The 19,995-nt window shown below is 40.0% G+C and overlaps 2 protein-coding genes and 1 long non-coding RNA gene across 11 annotated transcripts in view; 1 reads left to right on the forward strand and 2 right to left on the reverse strand.

Annotated features, from left to right (window-relative positions):
• The window catches only part of MPP7 (membrane palmitoylated protein 7), a 143,603-nt gene extending 126,409 nt beyond the window's left edge, over positions 1 to 17,194 (forward strand). For all 9 annotated transcript variants that reach the window (XM_015282069.4, XM_015282072.4, XM_015282070.4 and 6 more), the window contains 6 exons: positions 1,335 to 1,505; positions 8,083 to 8,163; positions 9,951 to 10,044; positions 11,129 to 11,237; positions 12,668 to 12,811; positions 14,072 to 17,194. In XM_015282069.4, the coding sequence (XP_015137555.1) occupies positions 1,335 to 1,505; positions 8,083 to 8,163; positions 9,951 to 10,044; positions 11,129 to 11,237; positions 12,668 to 12,811; positions 14,072 to 14,251 (779 nt within the window). In that variant the 3' untranslated portion in view covers positions 14,252 to 17,194. The remainder of the gene's footprint in view (positions 1 to 1,334; positions 1,506 to 8,082; positions 8,164 to 9,950; positions 10,045 to 11,128; positions 11,238 to 12,667; positions 12,812 to 14,071) is intronic.
• On the reverse strand, positions 1,501 to 9,778 carry LOC121110044. The gene is made up of 3 exons (XR_005856787.1): positions 8,013 to 9,778; positions 4,684 to 4,763; positions 1,501 to 2,936 (listed from the first exon to the last, which is right to left on the reverse strand). It is a non-coding gene; the product is annotated as an uncharacterized LOC121110044 (long non-coding RNA).
• LOC124417779 lies at positions 15,880 to 16,966 on the reverse strand. The gene has a single exon (XM_046932217.1). It carries the CDS (start codon positions 16,964 to 16,966, stop codon positions 16,235 to 16,237), a length of 732 nt encoding a protein of 243 aa, XP_046788173.1. The 3' UTR covers positions 15,880 to 16,234.
• Positions 17,195 to 19,995: the final 2,801 nt, after the last annotated feature.

Below are 19,995 nucleotides of genomic sequence, written 5' to 3' on the forward strand. Positions count from 1 at the left end.
TTTACTTATTCATATTTTGAAGTTTTATTTGCATGTATGTATGTATTCTGAATACCCATCAGTATAGAGACTTACAGCAGCAAAATAAGTTGGTTAGCATTATTTTTGATCCAGATTCTGCAAAGATTTATGCTAAGTGGAACTGTGCAGAACATGCTAAGCCTGTAACTAAGCTTAATAAGATTTTGCTTCTAAGTATTTGCAGAAGTGAGTGTTGAGTTTGCCAGATACTGCCTTTGAAGATGGAACTGTAATATGACTACTTGTGAAACACCTAAACATACGGGTTTATGAAAATATATAACTGAAAAATTTGGGGTCACCAAAAGTTTACACATGTTTACTGTCCTACAGAATATTCCTGGGGGGAAAATGGGGTCAGGAGTTTTTCAATAATTTTGAAGTGTAGTTTGAATTTAACTTTACTGTTCCCAAATAATGAAATCAGTTCTGCAGTCCTTCTAGAACAAAAGTAGTGCAATAGAGATACCGCTAAAATTAATGTAAAGGATTTACTGAAGAACTGTAAGGTAATCATTAACAAATGAGTCAAATTGGTTTTTAAAATACAGTGTTAGAAGCCTTTTTTATACTGCTCTGCCTGAAAACACCTCTGATAATCTCCTTTGTGATTATTTGAAATACCCATTCTTGTAGATAGATACTGAGATGTAACATCGTTGATGCAATTGGAATTGTAAATGCAAGTTTAATGGGAATATTAACTTTTAGTTTAATGCTAACATATCCGTAATATGGCAACTGTATTGTCTAACATGTTTCATGGTGTTTTGGAATTTAACTAACAATGTTTGGTTTTATTCTTAAACATCTTCAGGAAACGTTCTGTGCTCTCTTTTATGGTGTCAGCATGGAGTCAAGCACAAAAAATTATTCAAGGAATTAATGTTCATTAATCCTTTCAACCACCAGATGTGTTCATGTGTTGTACTTGATGTGTCTGTATGCTATGATGATTTAATAGAAATGCATTGTGTGGTATGAGAGTCCGTATTGCATGAATGTTTTCCTTGTGTATGCACACTAATGTGTAAGATACTCAAATTATCTAAATATGTTAACAATTTACTGTAATTATTTTTACAACTTGTTGCAAATGTCATGATTTGATTGGTAATCCTAATTCTCCCGTTTAAGTAGGCATCTGATGCAGTTTAAAACTGCGACAAAAAATCGTTCTAGTGCCATGGCTTGTTTAACATACAGTACGTTCTTTTATTTCATGCACCGGTCCTCGAGCGTTTGGAAGAGTCTGTTTTCAGCTTTGGATAGACCTGCTTTCTTATTTTGAAAAAATCCTGTTCTTATTGCAGCTGGTTTTAGAAGAAGCTTTCGCCTTAGCAGAAAAGATAAAAAAACAAACAAATCTATGTATGAGTGCAAGAAGAGTGATCAGTACGATACAGCAGATATCCCAACATATGAAGAAGTTGCAAAATATAGACGACAACCTAATGACAAATACAGGCTTGTAGTTTTGGTTGGTAAGTTGTTTTCCTTATTTTTAACCTGGTAAAACAAAGGACTGCTGATTAGTGCAATGCTTACCACAGAATCATTCAGACTGGAGTAGATCTTAGGAGGTCAGCTTGTCCAGCTTCCCACTCAAAGCAGGAGTAATTCTGAATTCAGAGCAGGTTTCTGACGGCAGCACCTTTGGGAACTTGTCTTCCTACTATGTCTTCTCTTTTCTTCCCCCCGTTCACCTCAGTGAAGAGGCAGGGTACATCTTCTCAGTAAGTGTTAGAAGGGTGCTGGTTGGGTCCCCCTGAAGCAGTCTCTTCTCCAAGCCCTGTTCCCTCAGCCTGTCTCACGTGTAGGTTATTCTTCATCTTCCAGCCATCTTAGAAACTCTTCACTATCCTTACTCCAGTTTATCAGCATCTTTCTTGTAATAAAGGGCCCAATATGGGCTGATCATTTCTTGCAGTGTCTAACTAATAGGAAAAACCACTTCCCTCCATTCAGTGGCTATCCCATTTCTGATTTAGCCCAGGATAGCCCTCCTCACTGCCAGTGTCCCTGTGGTCACATGCTTAGCTCAGTTGCTGCCTGGACCTTCCAGTCCTTTTCATATAATCTGCTCCACAGCCAGTCAGTCCTCATCTTGTACTGCAGTCTGTTGTATGTGCAGAACTTTGCATTTGTCCTCATCAAATTTGCCAAAGATCTGCCAGCCCATTCACGTCACTTGCTGAGGTCCCTCTGTTTTGCAGCTCTATCCTCAGACAAGTCATCTAAATCAACCGGTTTGGCATCTGGAAACTCAGCAGGGGGCTCTTCTGTGTTATCCTCCATTTTTTTTCTAATGAAGATGTGAAATGGTACATCCCACAGTAGACCCCCAAGGAGCTCCACTTGCAGTGAGTTACCCAGTGTAGTACAGACCAGTAACCCCTACCCTTCAAGCACGGTCATCCATTTGGTTTTCACCTGCCTTGTAGACCACCAATTTAGATACAGTATCCCCACTAGTATGTAAGGATGCTTTTGGAGACAATGTCTACAGCCTTGTTAAAATAAAAAGAGGTAATGTTTAAATAAAGCTATCATGGTGACTAATCTGAACCTGGTTGTCAATCTGTACTGAAACTCCTAAGAATTAAGGCAGTGCTCTGCTCTTAAAGATCAATCAGTATAGCAGAGTAGGAAAAGATGAAAAAAATGGAATAAATACTTGTGGTCAGTCAAGGCAGAATATATGCATGGAGAGCAACAGAACCTACTGTGTTAGAACAAGTAAATTAGCAGGTTGAGAGAAAGGTGGATGAGAGGTGGGCTTCTGTGTGCCAAGAGCAGATGTAAATATAGCTGCAGAAGTCTTAAGACTCAGCTTTCTGTTCCTCTGTAATCTGTCACTGGCATAGGTTCCCTGTAGTATTTATCATCTAATCAAAATGCATTGCTTCAGTCTCCTAAAAAAAAAAACAAAACAGGAAGTGTGTTATCTTAACTGCTTCAAAAGTAGCCATAGGAGCCCCCGCGAGGGTAACCATTACCACCAGTGAATAACGTCTCATTAGTTATTGTTTCTTTTGCAGTAGCTCATAGGCTGTTGCGTCATTACTAAAGTTTCCTCCATTCTGAAAGCAGCAGAGCAGAGAAATACAACCCTCTATCAGGGCCTGTTTTGTTCTGTTGAGTAGCTATGTTTTTATATCAGTCATATCCAAGGGAACATTAAGTTTAGTTTTTAATAAACAGCTTTGTCACTTTCCAGAACTAAAATTCAGCCACCTACTGGTGTGATCACTGTGAGATTGTGGGCTATATGCAACCCGTAATAACATGGTTGAGTTGATTTTACACTTACATCAACAATATGCGGTGCAGAAGTGTGATAAGTAGACTTTTAATAACAAATTGCATATGTCTGATCTAAAGAATACCTAGAGATTTCATTTGATTTTTGTGGTAATAAATCAAACGAAGAAAGAGTGCTTTTTTAGTAACAAAAGCAGTTCAGAAATGTATTGCAGACTTCAGTAATTCTAATGTTTTTCTCTGGATATTAAGAGCAGCTTAAGTCTGGCCAATACCATAAAAATGTCTTGGGCAAAATGTGGAAAAAGTAGCAGAGCTAAGCAACACAGGTACAGTAGGAGTGAATGCATTCAACAAGCTTTTGTGTGCCAGTAGCAGCATAGGGTATAATGTGTCAAATAAAAGGTGGGTACTATTATCAGGAAACAAAGGGACAGACAATGAATTTATAGCTTTAATTGGTGGGGACACCAAGTATCTGCTGTGTTATGCCAATGCCTAATGCATAATTTACTGTTGGAAGGCTTTGGGGATTTTGTTCTGTCCTTTTTGTCAGAGAGAGGGTTTGACAACTGCGAAGGAGAAATTTCTTTTGGCCTCGTTTTAAATTGATCTGCTCTAATTTACAGAATGCAAATTGCACACACAGTAATTTTTAGTGCCCTGTTATGTGATAGAGTATTAGTCCCAGCCACAGCTAGATGTATTAGTTTGTCAAGATTTCACCCTCTCTGCAAATATCCGTTTATGAAAAGAAGCCCTGTATATCCTTGGGGCTAAAATAATGGATAATCTGGAGTGATAATGTTACAGATACTTCCGCTGTGCTCTCTCTCAGGTATTATGAATGTGATGAGTCTGCTCAAAGTGAAATGATCCAGTGTCACGTGACCACTGCTCTTCTGATACTTACCATTCCTAGGCTACAGAAAATCCTTAAGGTCTTCAAAAATATCGTCTGCATCCTAACTGTGATCCTTGGCAGCCTTACCAGGCTGAGGCAGAATATTTTGATATGAAGCATACTGTTTAGACTATAGAATTTTCATTTACGCTAACAAGGAAAAAATCCTGCTCACAAACGCTTCTGCTTCACTAATGATGAAGGCCGAACTAGCAGAGGTAGAACGGATGTGCCATATGCTTTAGCTGTACATGGTGTAGTATCAGCTAAGACAGAAGTTTCTGGAGAGACAGTGCTAGAATGAAGTGAGGTCAGAAATAGCAAACCACGAGCATGTGTCCTAGAATGCACGCAGTTGTGTGCATACAGCATTATTACCAGAGGCACCCAATGCATTTGGTTGCTGTGGTCATCTGTGGTGATGCATCTGCCCTGGGCAGTGCTGGAAGCAAAGGCCAGAGGTTTGTAACCACAAAGGAGCCATTGTTACTCACGTGATACAAATCAGAAGGGGTTTTCTTGTCCCAGAACTTGGCTGTCTGTAGTCCCCACAATGGTGTCCTTCTGGTCACCGCTGCAGAAAAAAGGAATATTGAGTCTGGAAGAGTTCTGTATTGTTACAGTACTCATGTTAAAAGTATAACATCCATCACTTTTATCATGAAGGAGCTATGTGAAGACAGTGTCTGTCTCAGAGAAGGGGAGAATGAAACAGAGGTGGCTCCTATCTTTCTACATCTCTTGACTTACCTTTAACAAATGTTCGCTAGTGACTTGCACAAATGTAATAGCTCTGTGGCAATACTATGTGACCATACCACTCCATGTAAACCATATGGACAACAAAGAAGAAGACTTAAAATTGATATCTTCATTAAACCTTTCTGGCTGAATGCATAGGCAGATCAGCACGGTTCAGAAATCTGCATTGGCTAGCCTTGCCAATCAGAAAGCCAGTATAAACTCCCAGTCATGCTTCAGTGAGCAGGCAGTCTAGAAGTAAATTCCCATTGCTAGTTACAGTTTACTGAAAAACAGAAAAACGATGTTCTGTTTTCCTGCTTCATATGTCATTGTGTCATAGTTGGATGTACATATGCAGTCACTGCATTGCACTGATCCATTTTACTAGAGAAGGAATAGTTGAGCCACAGAACCTCTGTCAGTGCACATTTTCTACAGGGTCTTTATGGTCTCAGCAGAGGGGGTAGCACCTACCTCCCAAAATCTTTTCTGAAAGACCACTTTCAAATAGACTAAGAGATATTTTCTAGGAGATCCCTTTGTGCCTCCTGCTGAAGAATAACCGATGGGATTAATCTTCCTGAGACCTGAATTTATTCTATTAAACGGTTTTTCCAGATATGTTGAGGTATGTCTGAATAGTACAAAGCTTCATGCAAATTTTAGTGATTGCTGGTCTAATTCTGCAGGTGACTGTCAATAAGGTGAGTTAGGTGTTGCAGTTTGTTTGTGCAGGGTACTACGGTTACTTGGTTGACATGACTGAGTATGGAACAGCAAGTAAAGTAAATGTTGCTTTAAAAAAATAAGCAAGGTATTACTAAATCTGTCACTGTAACACTTAATGTTGCTGCCAGGGGTGAGTTATAGTAAACTAAAATAATGCTACAGTTACGTATCCTACTTGCTTGGCATTCTGCAGTGAGAATCTGGATTCTCCTTCTCAATCCTGGTGCTTTATTCTCTTCTTTAGGTCAAATCAGGTTCAGATTCTAATTGTTAAAAACTAGCATCTTTGTAGCATCAACATGAAAATAAGAATCAGAATAGAAGTATTCTTTACACTCAGGAGATGTAGTGCGAAAAGAAGCACAATGGATGGCATTACTGATCAGGAATCACTCCTCAGTGTCCATATGCTGCAGTTAAGAGAGTTCAGTGAAAACAGTGCTGAAAAAGAGGAATCTACACCTTCCAGTAGTTAAATTTAAAGATGAGTTTAAAATGGTAATCTGGAAGGGGAGACAGCATAGTAATGAGGTTTAGATCTTAGAACAGATCTGATCTAAGTTTCTAAAGCATCCATCACAGTAAGTGAAGCCTGGATTATTTGTATATAAATAGAGCTGAAAGCATGGTGTTGATTTGACAGTGTATAGTCTAAGGAAATAATATTTGAGTAGATATGATGGGAAAAAAAATTTTGCTTGAAAGGAATTTAATGATTCTTTTTACTTGAATTCCACTTATTTCATTCAATGTTAATAGAATATATTGAGAATTTTAAATACTTTTCTGAAAAAAAAGGTATTTCTTTAAATAGCTGTGCCATTAAAAGAGGAAAAAAAATAGAAAGCACAAAAGTAATGTCATTATCTGCATGACACATTGCTTTTCTCTTCAGACATGCACCAGTAGAGGCTGCTGTACACCATATTAAATAAACATTTATACTTACTGATAGATTAATTTACTGGCAGGTCAGGGATGGAACCTGAAATGTAGTTGTGTGTTTAGCTTATGTAAACATATAAAACTATAAATGCAGAAACTCTAAGACTTTACAGAGGAACCATAGTCTGAGGATAGTAGGAGACACTTGCTTTTCATCATCATGTCTTTCTAACTTCACACAGGGTGGATACAAATAGGCACCTGAAGGTGCTGAAGCGTCAGTTGTTGCCCATTAATACCAGACTCTCATTAGTAACTAACGAGTATATCACTATTTCATTAACATGCTTATTACATTTTGTATTTCTAATCTCTAAAATGTCTTTATTAGAAGGAACTGAATGCATGGTTGTATCACTTTTCATACACTTGTAAGAATTTTCCGTAATTGTATTATTCTTGTATCATTTGGGATATGATTCAAATGATTCTCTTTTACATTTTGCTCTTGACCTGACCTGGTGGAAAGAAAGCCAGTACTCCATCAGAAACCCATCAACCCACAGCTGGGCTTCTTCATGCATATATCACCATGAATCCTGCCCCAACACCAAGTAGGGTTCCTGTGGGTAGGAAGTAGTTGCCCCATTAAACCTTTGGGATTTCATAGGACAGAGTACCCTTGCAGAAACATTAAGAACCACTATCAAATGGTTAAGAGTTGGGAGCACATGAAAAATCAAAAGCAATGCTTCCTTATTAATTTCTAGCACAGCAGTACTCAAGTGGAGATGGAGGGGATGGGCAGAAAACAACCATGCAGTCTTTGTTTCTTCCTGCCAACCTCTTTCCAAGACTGGTCTCCCTTTGGCAGCTACATGAAGGAGGAAACATTTATTTTGGACCAGTTCAGACAGCAGACAGCATAAAAGCAGAGTTTAAAAGGAAACCAACAACAAAGAAGGAAACAGAAGCACCCCAAATACGTTGTGACCTGGGGAGCACCAAGTGCGTGGAGAGGAGCTGCCCTTTCTTCCTTTCCCCACTCATTTCTGGCCTGACCCCTCGAAAAGGAGGAGGAGAATGACCTCCACCTGCTGGCTGGGAGGCTCTGGTCCAGGAGTTCAAGATATTCTGGCAAAATGAATAGCCACGCCAATTTTGATTAAGGTTAAGGTGCCAAGTCTGTGGTAGGGCCAAGGATGGGGATATGATGTGTTGAGGGTAGTGGAGGAATTGCTTCGCTTTGGATTAGATGACCTTTAAGGGTCCCTTCCAACTCAAATCATTCTATGATTCAACTTTTTCCATGTCTTTTTTCCTCAGTGGTAGAGTCAGGCCAGAAAAACTACCAGCTGCCCCCCTGTTTGTCAGCCCTGTGTATCCTAGGAGAGGCTATATCCATAGACGTTTCTAACTGGTTAGAAGACAGTATGCGTTATAGCTGTGTGCCCTTTGGACTTACCTCGGAGAGCACTTGTGCCTGAAGATGAGAGACCTGGCTGCTGGGAAACAGCACTGTTTCTTTTTTTTAGGACCAGTGGGGGTTGGACTGAATGAGCTTAAACGAAAATTGCTGATCAGTGACACGCAGCATTATGGCGTAACAGTGCCACGTAAGTAGAAACACACTACTATTCTCTTGATGCTACACTTGGTTCCCTTTATTCTTGCATTAACTTAAGGCACTTTTAAATTTGAGTCTCTAAATGCATGCTTGGCATCCAGATTACTTTTCTAATTTTTGAAAGTGCTGCTGCAGTAGTATTTTAAGTAGCATTGATTAAATTGATAGGACGTTTTGGCTCAGAGGCACTGCAGTAGATTTTTACTACAAGTTTAGCGTGATTGATGTCAGCGGTGTTTGGTAAATGAAACTCAGCTAAAGAACATGCTGGATTTAGCTGCAAAGCAGTGAAAAGTACTCTGTTAGCAATGCTTGCTTTCAGCAAAATGCCCTTTTACATTAAGGCTGAAGAATAAAGATGGATGATAAACAGTTTTGAACCTCCATGAGTAAATGATTTTAATCCCTTTGATTAGCTTTAGAAAAGTTGATTTGGGGATCTTTCTCCCCTCTTTCCCCCCTGTCTGACTGTGTTGTGTAACTTGAACGATGATGAATAACATTGTTCTGTACTAAATTCTACAGTACTTTATTGGGTTTTCTTTCATGTGGAGGGCTAGACAGTGTTAGCTGCTCTTCCATTCCTTGGTCTGTTTGTACTTGCAGTGTTGCCTCCTGTAGGGATCCTTCAAACTATGGGTCCAGCACTGAATTCAGGAAATACTGTCATGTTTTTTTACAAGTACAGGTATTCTATAAAAATACATGTGATTCAATTTTCTAGGTAGAAAAATGAATACATTTGTTTTCAGCAAGTCATTTCGTTTGCAAATATTTGCCTCAGCTGGGTATTGAAAACTGCAACAAAAAAGCCAGATGTTCCCAAATATTTAACACACTGCATATGCAGTCATTTGCCCAGAAGTATTTCTCTAAAAACTGCCAGTGTTCATCAAGCTGCCTTTTCTCGTTTCTCTTCCAAATTTGTGGTTATAATTTAAAACAAACAAGTAAAGAAATCCTTCTTCCTGAAATTCAGTAAGTCAGGACTTGCGTGGAGAAATGGCGTTCTTGGAAATGTTTCTCTTTGTGTCAACCTAAGAAGAGCGAAACATCCAATGGCATTCCAGGCTGTGCTTCTGCAGGCAGGTTGTGTGTGTTCATATGTGACAAATATACGATGCTGCAATACGCATCCTGTATTAAATATGATTTTTAAATGTGTTCATTATCCGTAAGTGGCAACCCCACAAGTTTGTAAACAAAACCTTTATGCCTGGAGCTTGATGGCAAGTAAAGGGTGCAAATAATAATGCAAGACCACCGAAAGAAAAAGGAATCACCAGAAAACGAAAAGCACTAAATCATAAAATTCACACCCTGTTTCTTTGCTATCATGCTCCGTACTCCATAGCTGCAAGCGTTGCTAACGAATGTAACGTTTTATAAATCAGGTTGGTGAACTTTGTTTCCCTTTATGGTCTTGTATGCTAATAAGTTTAACGAGTGGCAAGGTTGGGGTAATTGTTATGAACTGCTGCTCATTTTATTATTCAGCTGTCCTCATTTTATTGGATTTTTCCACCAGTTAATAAAAATGATAATCTGACACTTGTCCAGTAGTTTTTTTTTTCTCTGTGCGTGCTTTTAAACTCAATCCTGTCACGTGCTGAGTGTTGCCTCGTGTCGGTCAGGAGCGAGGAACCGCTGTGCTGAGTATTGCATAAGGGCTGTGGGCTTCTGAATGTTTCCTGAGCTGGTTTGCATTATATTGTTTTGTGCATCCTTTCTTTTCTTTTTTGTTTTTGTTTTTTTTTTCTTTTAATGAAACTGCAGACACCACCCGAGCAAGAAGAAGCCAAGAAAGCGATGGTGTTGAATACATTTTCATTTCCAAGCACTTGTTTGAGACAGACGTACAGAATAACAAGTATGTTGAAGAGGTTTTAACTAGAACCACAGTTAAGACAATGGCTGTGTTATAAAATGGGGCTGGTTGTAATTTTAGATAGTAATTCAAAGTGGATGTAAGCTGTAGTAATTTGAAGATGTTAGATTTACATTTCGATACATAAGCAGTTCAAAGAAGCTGAAAGAAACAAAAAAAAAAAAGCAGAATATGCAGACAGAAATGCTTCTGTGCTTCCAATTCGTTTCAGTACTTCAGCTCATCAATAAGACCCTGAAATTGTAGGTGTTGAGGTGGGGGAGCTCTCTTTCTTGGGGCATTATCCTTGATGGTGGTGAAGCCTTGCAGCGCTGGGAGAGGGGGGCCTGGAAGTGCTGCAAACGTGCTTGAATCAATGTTTGGGTAGTTCTGCACTCTTTCAGGACAGGCACTTCCTGTGCTTTTGAATTTAGAGACCTACAGAGAAGTCCCTGTCTGTAAACACTCCAGAAATTAAACTAAAATGAAGACAATGGTAGCATCGTGCTCTGTAGCAGCCTGTAAAATATTGCAGCTTGAAATTCTGTCCCATGTTTCAGGGGGCAAAAGTGTATTAGACACAAAGCTGTAGGTTTTATGGAAACTTCAAACTGTGCTTTGCTTTCTTGGCAAATTGTACTTACGCTTTTATAGCACATAAGCAGCCGCCTTGGTTCCATTAGCACTGTCGTAGCTCCTCCTCCTCTTCTGAGATGGAATTTGGATATTCTGTAGTGTGCAATGAAATTTCAGTAGTTTCTATTGTTTAGCTTATCCGCTGTTTTATTGCATTGCATTAGTTCAGAAAAAGAGGTGATGGAAAACATTAGTGGGCTGCTGGACTACAGTGCTTTTTTCTCTTTAACTGTAATACAAGCAGGTGTTACTGATTTGAACGTGGTAAAATAGAAGATTTCTTAAAATTGACATGTTGAAGTACTTGACAGCATTTCCTTTATAAAACATGGTAAAACTCGCATGTAAAGTAACATATATTTGCTCCTGAATTAGATCTTATAAACCAAACCGGTAAGTTTTTGCTGGAGAAAATGGAAATGATTCTAAATGTTTTCACCCTCTGCCATAGGTTTATCGAGTACGGCGAGTATAAGAACAACTACTATGGCACAAGCTTAGACTCTGTTCGGTCAGTCCTCGCTAAAAACAAAGTGTGTCTGTTGGATGTGCAGCCTCATGTAAGTAAGCATATCTTTTGGAGTCTTGTAGTTCTCCGTGTTCCATATTAGGATTCCAGAAACTTAACTGTTCCTAAAAAATATATTGTATTCCATCCTGAATTACTATCGAGTGGGCTTGATAGGTGACTTTATCATATCAAGACTTGCTAGAAGGAGAAAAAATAGGAAACTACAATACGTATTGCAAGTATTTAGCTCAGGAATTATTGTATTGAAAGCCCAAAGCATAATACCACAGACGTTATAAAATGCTTCCAAATTTTCATTCATCTTTTTGCTGTTTTGTGTTAGATGTTCTCTCTGAAACTTAAATTTCAGAATGGCTTTGAGCTGCCACGCAGCCCAGCTGCTGTCCTACATTTAGTGGGTCTGCTCATGCAAAGAGCTTCCACGTAAGGCAGACACAAGTTAAGGAACATGCTTGGTGTATTGTTGGCCAGATAATTGTTAAGAATGTTCTTGTGTAAGCCATTTGTTATGGCCCTGACTGTGTCTTTCAACCCAACTGAACAGCTCCTCTGGGAATTTTTATTCTCCTAATAACTGCAGTGCTTCCTGGAGCTGGACCAGTTTGTTTAAACTGAGCCAAAGTATTTCTTCACCAAGGGTGGCCAGTCTGTGGCTTCTGAACCCCAGCAGTTTGTGAGCAGTTCCCGGTGCATTTTTTGGATGTGGGGCTTTGCCTTAAAGCAGCAGCAAGTGGGCTGTGCCAGCACAGGAGCAGCTAGGGAAGCCAAGCTCATACCAGGAGAGCGGGGCCGGGGCTTCTGGGGCTCAGTGAGAGCACTGTGCGTCCAGTGCAGCCCAGTTTTTCAGTGAACCACTAAATTCTCCAGAGAACCTGGTCTTGTGAGCCCTTCTGGGGTCATGTTCTCTGTCACGTTGTTTTCTTGTGGGCCCTGGCAATGCGAAGATGACCGAAAGCTGGCTGGCCATCCCTGCTCCATGCTGTGCTGCAGTCACAGTTGTAGACCTCTAATTTCATAGATAGCATCACTTCACTCTCTCGGGAACAGTAAGCAGCAGGGAGTTGTTTAGTGAGTGACTGAAGAGTGAATGCTGACCTCCTGTGATTGTGGCACAGACTCCCACTCCCACTGCTTCTCCTGGGTACAGAAAATGTTAGTGCTAAAATGCGTAGAACTTTTCCACTCCCGCAGAACTCCCTGCCCTGCCCTGCCTTTCATCCTCCTCCTGCCTTCAGGCACTACTTTACATTTGCGGAAACAAAGAGTTTTCTTACCCTTCACATGAAAATTCTCCTTGTATGAATCAGTGCTGATCAACACAACGGCAAGGCAGTAACTGAAAGACAGCCTTCTAGAAGTGCTTTATGGGTTCAGTCTGGTTAGCAGAGAGGTTTTTTTTACTGTGGTAAATTCCATTGAGAGAAATAAGCCAATTAATTAAATTTTTCCTTTTATCAGACAGTGAAACACTTACGGACATACGAGTTTAAGCCGTTTGTTATATTTATAAAGCCTCCACCTCTTGACCGCTTGAGAGAGACAAGAAAAAATGCCAAGATTATTTCAAGTAAAGATGATAGGGGAACTGCAAAACCCTTTACAGTAAGTATATTTAAACACAGTAAAGCACGAGAACTTGTTAAGAGTTTGTTTGTATTGTTTTTACTTTGGAAATAAAGGTATTTTTGGGTCTCTTCCACAGTACTTGTCAGGGCTTAGACTCAACGTACACATTATTTCTCAGTTTCTGTCACCCTAAACTTGCTGTGATGTTCTCACTGTTTGCTGTGCTCATGGATATTCACATGTCCATGGTCCTCAGTGTGAGTTTATGTAATTGAAGAACCCTCGTAATGCTGTGGATTTCCTTTAAAAAAAAACATTTGCATGTGGGCTTAGATGTTTCTATTTAAGTATGTGAATTTCCTTGTTTTGTCAATTCTATTTTTGAGTCTTAAATTTAGAGGAAACCTCAAACATCAACCATCAATTGAGACAGTAAATGCTGCCTTATTAAAAAGACCATATTTGTGAATAAGACACTCAATTAAAAAATGTTACAGGGAAATGAATATTCTAAGAAAGATTGTGAAATATCTTAGGAAGCAAAAGGAACAAGTACTGCTTCTTGTCAATAATCTGGGAAAAAAATTGGTCATTACCCAATAGTAACTTACTTACTTCCTGGAAGTACAATGAAAAAATATTTTAATTGAAGCTAAATGAAAGCCAAGCATGGTTACACTTTATCTACACTTACTGTGTGCATGATTTTCCTGTACTCAGATATAAGTTGCTATTTAGGAATTGTTAGATTCTGTTTTTAAGCTGAGTCATGAACGGTCACAGAGATGGATAGTTTAGATAAAGCAGATATAGATACACATTGTAGATTTGTTCCCTCCTCAAACATGAATAGAAATGCACCCAACCAGGCCCAAGTAAGACTAACAAGGCACAGGAAGACAGCTCCTGACAAGCTTCTAAAAGAATAAAGGCTGCCTCGTAATATATCGTGTGCTAATAGCAAGCTGAGAATTAAGTAACAAAACTTTAAAGGCATCATTGAAGTAAACAGCTAGAAATGTTTTCCACTGCTGCTGCTAACAGAAGATGGCTCTGAAATTGCCATGCGGTGACCAAGTGTGTTATTGCAAGGGGAAGGATGAAAAAATTGCCTGTTGAGCAAACTCTGCTTGTAAGAGTGTTCCCCGAGATTATCTGGAAGGGTAGCTTCTGAATTTTTTTTTTTTTAAATAAAAAACCTGGTTTCTATTTCCATTAGCAAGTAGTCTCACATTCACCACAGAATTAGTTGACGTGTTTCTGTGCACTGACTATTCACTTCATTGATCTCATTAGGAAGAAGATTTTCAAGAGATGATTAAGTCTGCCCAGGTGATGGAGAGCCAGTACGGCCACCTCTTCGATAAGGTGATCATCAATGATGACCTGGCAACAGCCTACAGTGAGCTTAAGGCAACCTTTGACAGACTGGAGACTGAGACCTTCTGGGTTCCTGTCAGCTGGTTGCACTCGTAGCGTTTCCCATACACAAGGCAGCCAATGAGTCCCAATTCAAATGTGTGCGTGGTTAGACAATACTTAAGGGCCATTTTCTTGGGAGGAGGGCTTTCTAACTCTACCTGAGCAGCAAGTGCACTCTTCACGTACTTGGCACTTGTCTTGTTTTCCTGTGTCTTCATCCTCCTATTCACAATTCTGGGACAGTTGTGTGGAACCGAAGTCTTACTAAGCGCAGTAAAGCGAGCTAATGCTCATGTAACAAAACTGCCAAATGTCTCTCTCTCACTCATACGTCCATTTCCAAGGTAAGCTTTTTTAATGGAGAGCCTGCAAAAGATAATAATTAATACTGGAGATCAGCACTTTGGTGGTTCTAAGTATAACTGCTCTCATAAAAAGCACATCAGCACTTGGAAATTATTATCCCTTAAGTGCTCAAGAGAACTGAAATAGGCAAAAGTGACCAACGTTTTTATGGGGAAGACATCTTATGCGCAGCAAGATAAGTGTTTTTACTTTTCTAGATGTGAGCCTTGTCTTACATGTACAGAGTGATTGCAGTATTCCTTTGCACTTACGTAGTCATGAAAAGAAAGATATTCAGTGGCTCAATTGTGAAAATCCCTGCTGTGAGCATGCACAGATTTGAAGGTATTTTCATGCATGCTTTGTGGCACAAGAAAGAAAACTCACGGAATATTTATTTAAATAGGGTTACTGTGTATATAACTTCAAAGTCTTTAGGATTAATCCTCTGTAAAATGGGTGACGAAGCAGTATGAATAGCAATCAAGTAAAGAGTATTTTTTTTTTCCTTTAAATTGATATCAAGAATTTTTAGCATCCCTTAGAACGGTTTTCCCTTCAGAACTTTTCAAACAATTAGTGAGGATACTGTGGAGATCTGGGAAGCAGTTGCAATAAGTCAGTTCTTTCCACTGTTTGGTATGTAGCGGTACTTGTTTTGATAGCGTAACAGACATCTTGTCTCCATCCAGAAACAAATTAATGCTGTAGTCCTCATTATGAAAAAATCTCCATCAGTGGTCCAGCACAGTTGAAAACCTCATCTTGAATTTGATGTGGCAGTGTAAGCAAATGTATCATAGATGATGTATTTTAATATAGATAATTTGGTATTTTTCTTTACTACTGATATGCAGGAAATGAGTACATCTGTAAAGACCAAGTAACACCTGTGTGTTGTGTTGTGAATGTGTCTGTAAGTAAAGAACGTGTATAGGAGCTTGTAAATTCACGTCATCACATCTGTGGCATTCAAACAGGAAACAGTTATTTCATGTTAATCTGTAAAGAGAATATAGATGTCTTGTTTCAAGGAAAAAGAATTTAGTGAAACTTTATATATTTATGGAAGGGTTGAAAAGGGATGTTAAGTTTTTAAATTTCTTGTCAATGTGATCATTTATTAAACAGATTACGAAGACTGTAATGCGAAACACTGTCTCTGTAAATTGAGCTCAACATTCCATGTAAATATTTTATTTCAGTTCATGTGCTGATAAAGCCATCAGATTCTGCAGTTTTATTCTAAATGCGTATTTAATTTGTGGGTCATTGCACGTAGCTTAGAGTTGTGTAAAACAAATGAAATGCAAGCAACAGCAGCAAAATCCCTCTGAGTCTGGAAATGTTTATGCGGGAGTCACAGATGTACAGAATCTGAGTATGGTAAACGCTCTGTTTGAATCGCTGTAATGTAACTTATGTCAAACTTCACCATTTTTCAGGGGGACTTAAACCTTTTTGTAACATAAATCGAGATTTGTTGATTAAGTTAATTGCATGTGGGTTATGTGGGTTGAGAAAATGTTTTCTATTTTTTTTTAATTACTGAAAATCAAACTGTTTTTCTGGGGATCTGGAATTGGGTGCCTGCTTGCCTTTGCCTTTGCCTGCAAAGAACCTCACCACCTCTTCCAACCAACAGCTCGGAGAGGGCACTCTGCATCCCTTGGGATCTGGCCATTTCCCGCCTTAATGAGCAACTCTCAGTGCTGCTTCTGACCTGCAGTGTATCAGAACATCAGTGTAGAATAACTCTCCTATAAGGGACCTACTTTTCTCTTTAGGAAAGAGGTGCTGGAATATTCTGCAAAGTCCCTGCCCGAAGCAGTCCTGCATGCTGTCTGTCTTGTCCTTTTCAAAAAGACTGCAGTTCCCATTCCTGGGTCGGTGCAGTCTCAGAGGACATTCTGCAGCACGCTGTGTTGGGCAGTCGTGAGCAGCGCTGTGCTGTGCTGCCTTCATGGAGACACTGCTGCTGGTCCCTGGTGCAGCCCTGCAGGCGCTTCGGAGGCGGAGAGGCAGATGGCTGCCTGCCCTGTCTGCGGGCCGGGAGCCGAGTCCTGAGTTGTAACACCTGCAAAGGAAGGGAATCACAAAAACATAAATCCTGCGGAGCAAAATGTGCACGCAGTGAGAGGTGGTGTTAGCTAAATCACTAGATTGCTCTTGAAAATCAATGTTATTGCAGTGGTTGCTTCCAAACATAAAAAAAATAGAAGCCTCTGGGCTCTGCAAGGCAGGCAGGGATGATGTAAGTTCAAGGCAGAAAGACGTCTCAGCCCACCAGTTCTGACAGCACAGGACCTGCTCCGAGAACACGTGCCGAATTGTTCTGAGGTTCCGTGGGGAGAGCTGCATGCTTCTTTTGACTCTGAACATTCGGGAATGAAGACGACTCAAGGTGGTTTCAATATTCCACATACTCAAGTTGTGCTGTGTGGGTTTTTAGGGAACTGTGTGTTTTGACTGTCAAGTCCAGATGTTTTTGTTGTGTTCTAGCTGTTTGCCATAGTTAAAAAAAGGGTAGTTATATTTTCATACTGTACCAAGCTCTGTACTTGAATTCGCCATCAGGTCATTGGTTGATGTCTTACCTGCACTCTGATCTTACCTTCTTTATGCAAAACAATAAATTATTGATATATCACAGCAGGTGTTTTCTTCTCCATTGTAATTTACACCATAAAACATAGGGACTTTAAAATGTGTTGACTGTAAAAGAAAAACTGCCTAAGAAGTTATTTTGTAGGTCTCTATTATTGACTGTCACACCCCAATAATCTTTAAATGGGAATATAAAGCAACCTAGAGCAAAGACTGAAAAGCTTAATTTTTCATTTTTGTTGGTGTATTCTCCTTCAAAACCATCAGACCCTTTCCTGCACACGCCCCACTAACCTGTTTGCTCTCCCGGGTGGGCTCCATGCATGAGGTCAGGCAGACACTGCCGTGCTTGCAAAGCGCATGGAGCGACGGGCGAGGTGTCAGCTGAGTGTGCTCCTGGTGTGCTCACAGGTCATGGGAGAGGCTGTGCTCATTCCTGCCATTTATGGAAGGTAATACTAACAAAGTTGCTTTTTGTACTGCCTTACATCTTTTCTGGGAATAAAAACCCAACACATGCTAGGATTAGAGAGAACACTTTTAAGCCCCTTCTGTTTTGATTCAGTGTAGTATTCTGCATTTCCCGCATGTATTTAGGTTCAGGTTTCTCCTGTGCATGCAGAATTCTTTCCTCAGTAAAGCTAGTATTGATTTTTCGTGGATTGTTTTGAAGGATGAATCATTTCTTCAGAGATTTACAATTAAAACTATAATCTGAGTGCACTTTTGCTACTGTGGTTTCTACAGTTGTTCCCCACAGGAGTAAGAGTTTTCTGTGTATCAATGTTTAGAATAACTTGTACTGGCAATTTACCCAAGATGCTCTCAGAGTCATTAAGTATTTATCATGTATTACCATGATCAATGTGTGACAACAAGCATCCAACAGAAAAACGTCTGAAAGCAAAGTTAAAGGAGCACAGTGTGCACTGGTTGTTTGAGAGTTCTGGCACATGCTAATGGCTAAAGGTTTCAGCAGAAGCATACACAAAAGCATTTGGAAACAGTTAAAGTCTGGTCTTAAATTTTGTCTTATTTTAAATGACAGTACAAATGAGAGCATTTGGAGCTCTAGGCAGCTGGGTGCTTTTTCCCTCTTGGTGTCTTTGTCTGAAATACAAATTGGATATTTGGAAGACTGCATGGAATGAGTTTGCATCTCAATAATAAAATACCATACTGTATGGTGTAGCTGACATCCAACGCTTTAACGAAGAGGGTGAACCATGATTATCAGCACTTTGTTTGGCATCTGTATTAGTGGGACACATACGTCTGTTTAAACAAACACTTGCAGATTTGTTGGCACAAAGCTGCCAGCTACATATTTCAATACAAGAATAAATATCTTCAGAATTCCCGAGAGGGTTTCAACAGCACAAAAAATATTTGAAAACTTCTTGATACGAAATAAAATTAAGTTACAATTTCTTTTATAACTATTTATTCTTTTAGGAGTCGTACTGATGTTCAGGAGTTGACTATGTGAAAGAAACAGAAGGCCTATTATAATTTTCCTCCAGTGAAACTTAGATTTGTGGTTTAACAAAGATATCACGAGTGTCTGATCACATTCAGATCACATTCAGGATCACAGGATCACGTTCAGACTTTGGGAAGCAGAGTTTGAGGGATTCAGTGCATGTTTTAAAGGCAGAAGGTTTGTGGTATGGTAGAGAGAGGGTCTGGGGCTGTTACAGACAAGGGCACTGTGCTGGGAACCATCTCTGTTTTGTCAGTCACTGGATGAGGAGTTTAGCAAGCTGGCTGCTAATGCTCTGTGGTTTCTGTTCCCTCTTTGGTAAATATGAACAAGTGCCAGTAGATCTTTACTGGTAAGCAAAGCCAAAATTAGTTTGGAGGAATTGAAATGTAGTACCCAGAAGGAGTACTGTTGGTCGACGAGGGAGTTGCTGTTTTCTTCTCATTTTGTTAACTTTAACAGAAAGAGTACAAATAGCACAGCTTTAACAGAAACTCACCAAACTGTGCTTAACTGTAGCAACGGCATTCTGTTTTTCCTTGGGGCCTTGTACAGATTTAGTTGAATAATCTCAGTAATTGATTTATCCTTGGAAAGAGTGAGGCACCAACAGTTCGACATTTTTGTCAAGGGCCATTTTTTTACTTATCTCCCAGTGGACACTGGCAGCAGTGTGTTTCTGAACCAAAGAGGTGAAGAGCCTGATCCAGGTGGAGAGCACATGAGCAGTGTTTTGTCCCATGGAGACACAACAGCTCTGGATTCGTAAGAGCAGTGTGGAATAAAACAGGCCACGACCCATTTTACATTCATGCAGACAGTTCTGACTATAGGAGTCCATGTTTAAGAGAATGGCAGTTGTATTTCTTGTGTGTGTGACCCCTGGACATTTCACAATCCCCCCCCCCCCGCCCTCTAATAGACATGCACTGATTGCCTGTTCTTAAGAAATGATGACTCCCTGAATTGGGGTTGGTGCTGGGAATAGTCACCATGTTTCATGATCAAAAACTTCCACTTTTATGATGTGCAAATCACACAGATGGGAAGCGTGGGTTGAGACCACTCCACAGAGCCCTTTACTCTTCCTGAGAGCTTTGCGTACTGTGTACAGGTGATGCTTTCCCATTAAACCTACTGTGATGCAGCTTCCAGAAGCCTGCTCCCAAATGAAGATTGGCCTGTGTTAGGCACTGTATGAACGTGGGAACAAAAGGTAGGCCATGGTTCAGTGAACTCACTAAAACAGAGACAACCAGTCCATGGGGGCCAGCAAGAGTCTTCAAAGTGATGCAGTGGATGCAGCCCTTCACCAAGATGGCACCAGAGGCTGAGTGGGTGCAACAGGGCAGACAGGTGGGAT

This window comes from Gallus gallus, chromosome 2, assembly GCF_016699485.2.
Source record: "Gallus gallus isolate bGalGal1 chromosome 2, bGalGal1.mat.broiler.GRCg7b, whole genome shotgun sequence".
Taxonomy (NCBI): domain Eukaryota; kingdom Metazoa; phylum Chordata; class Aves; order Galliformes; family Phasianidae; genus Gallus; species Gallus gallus.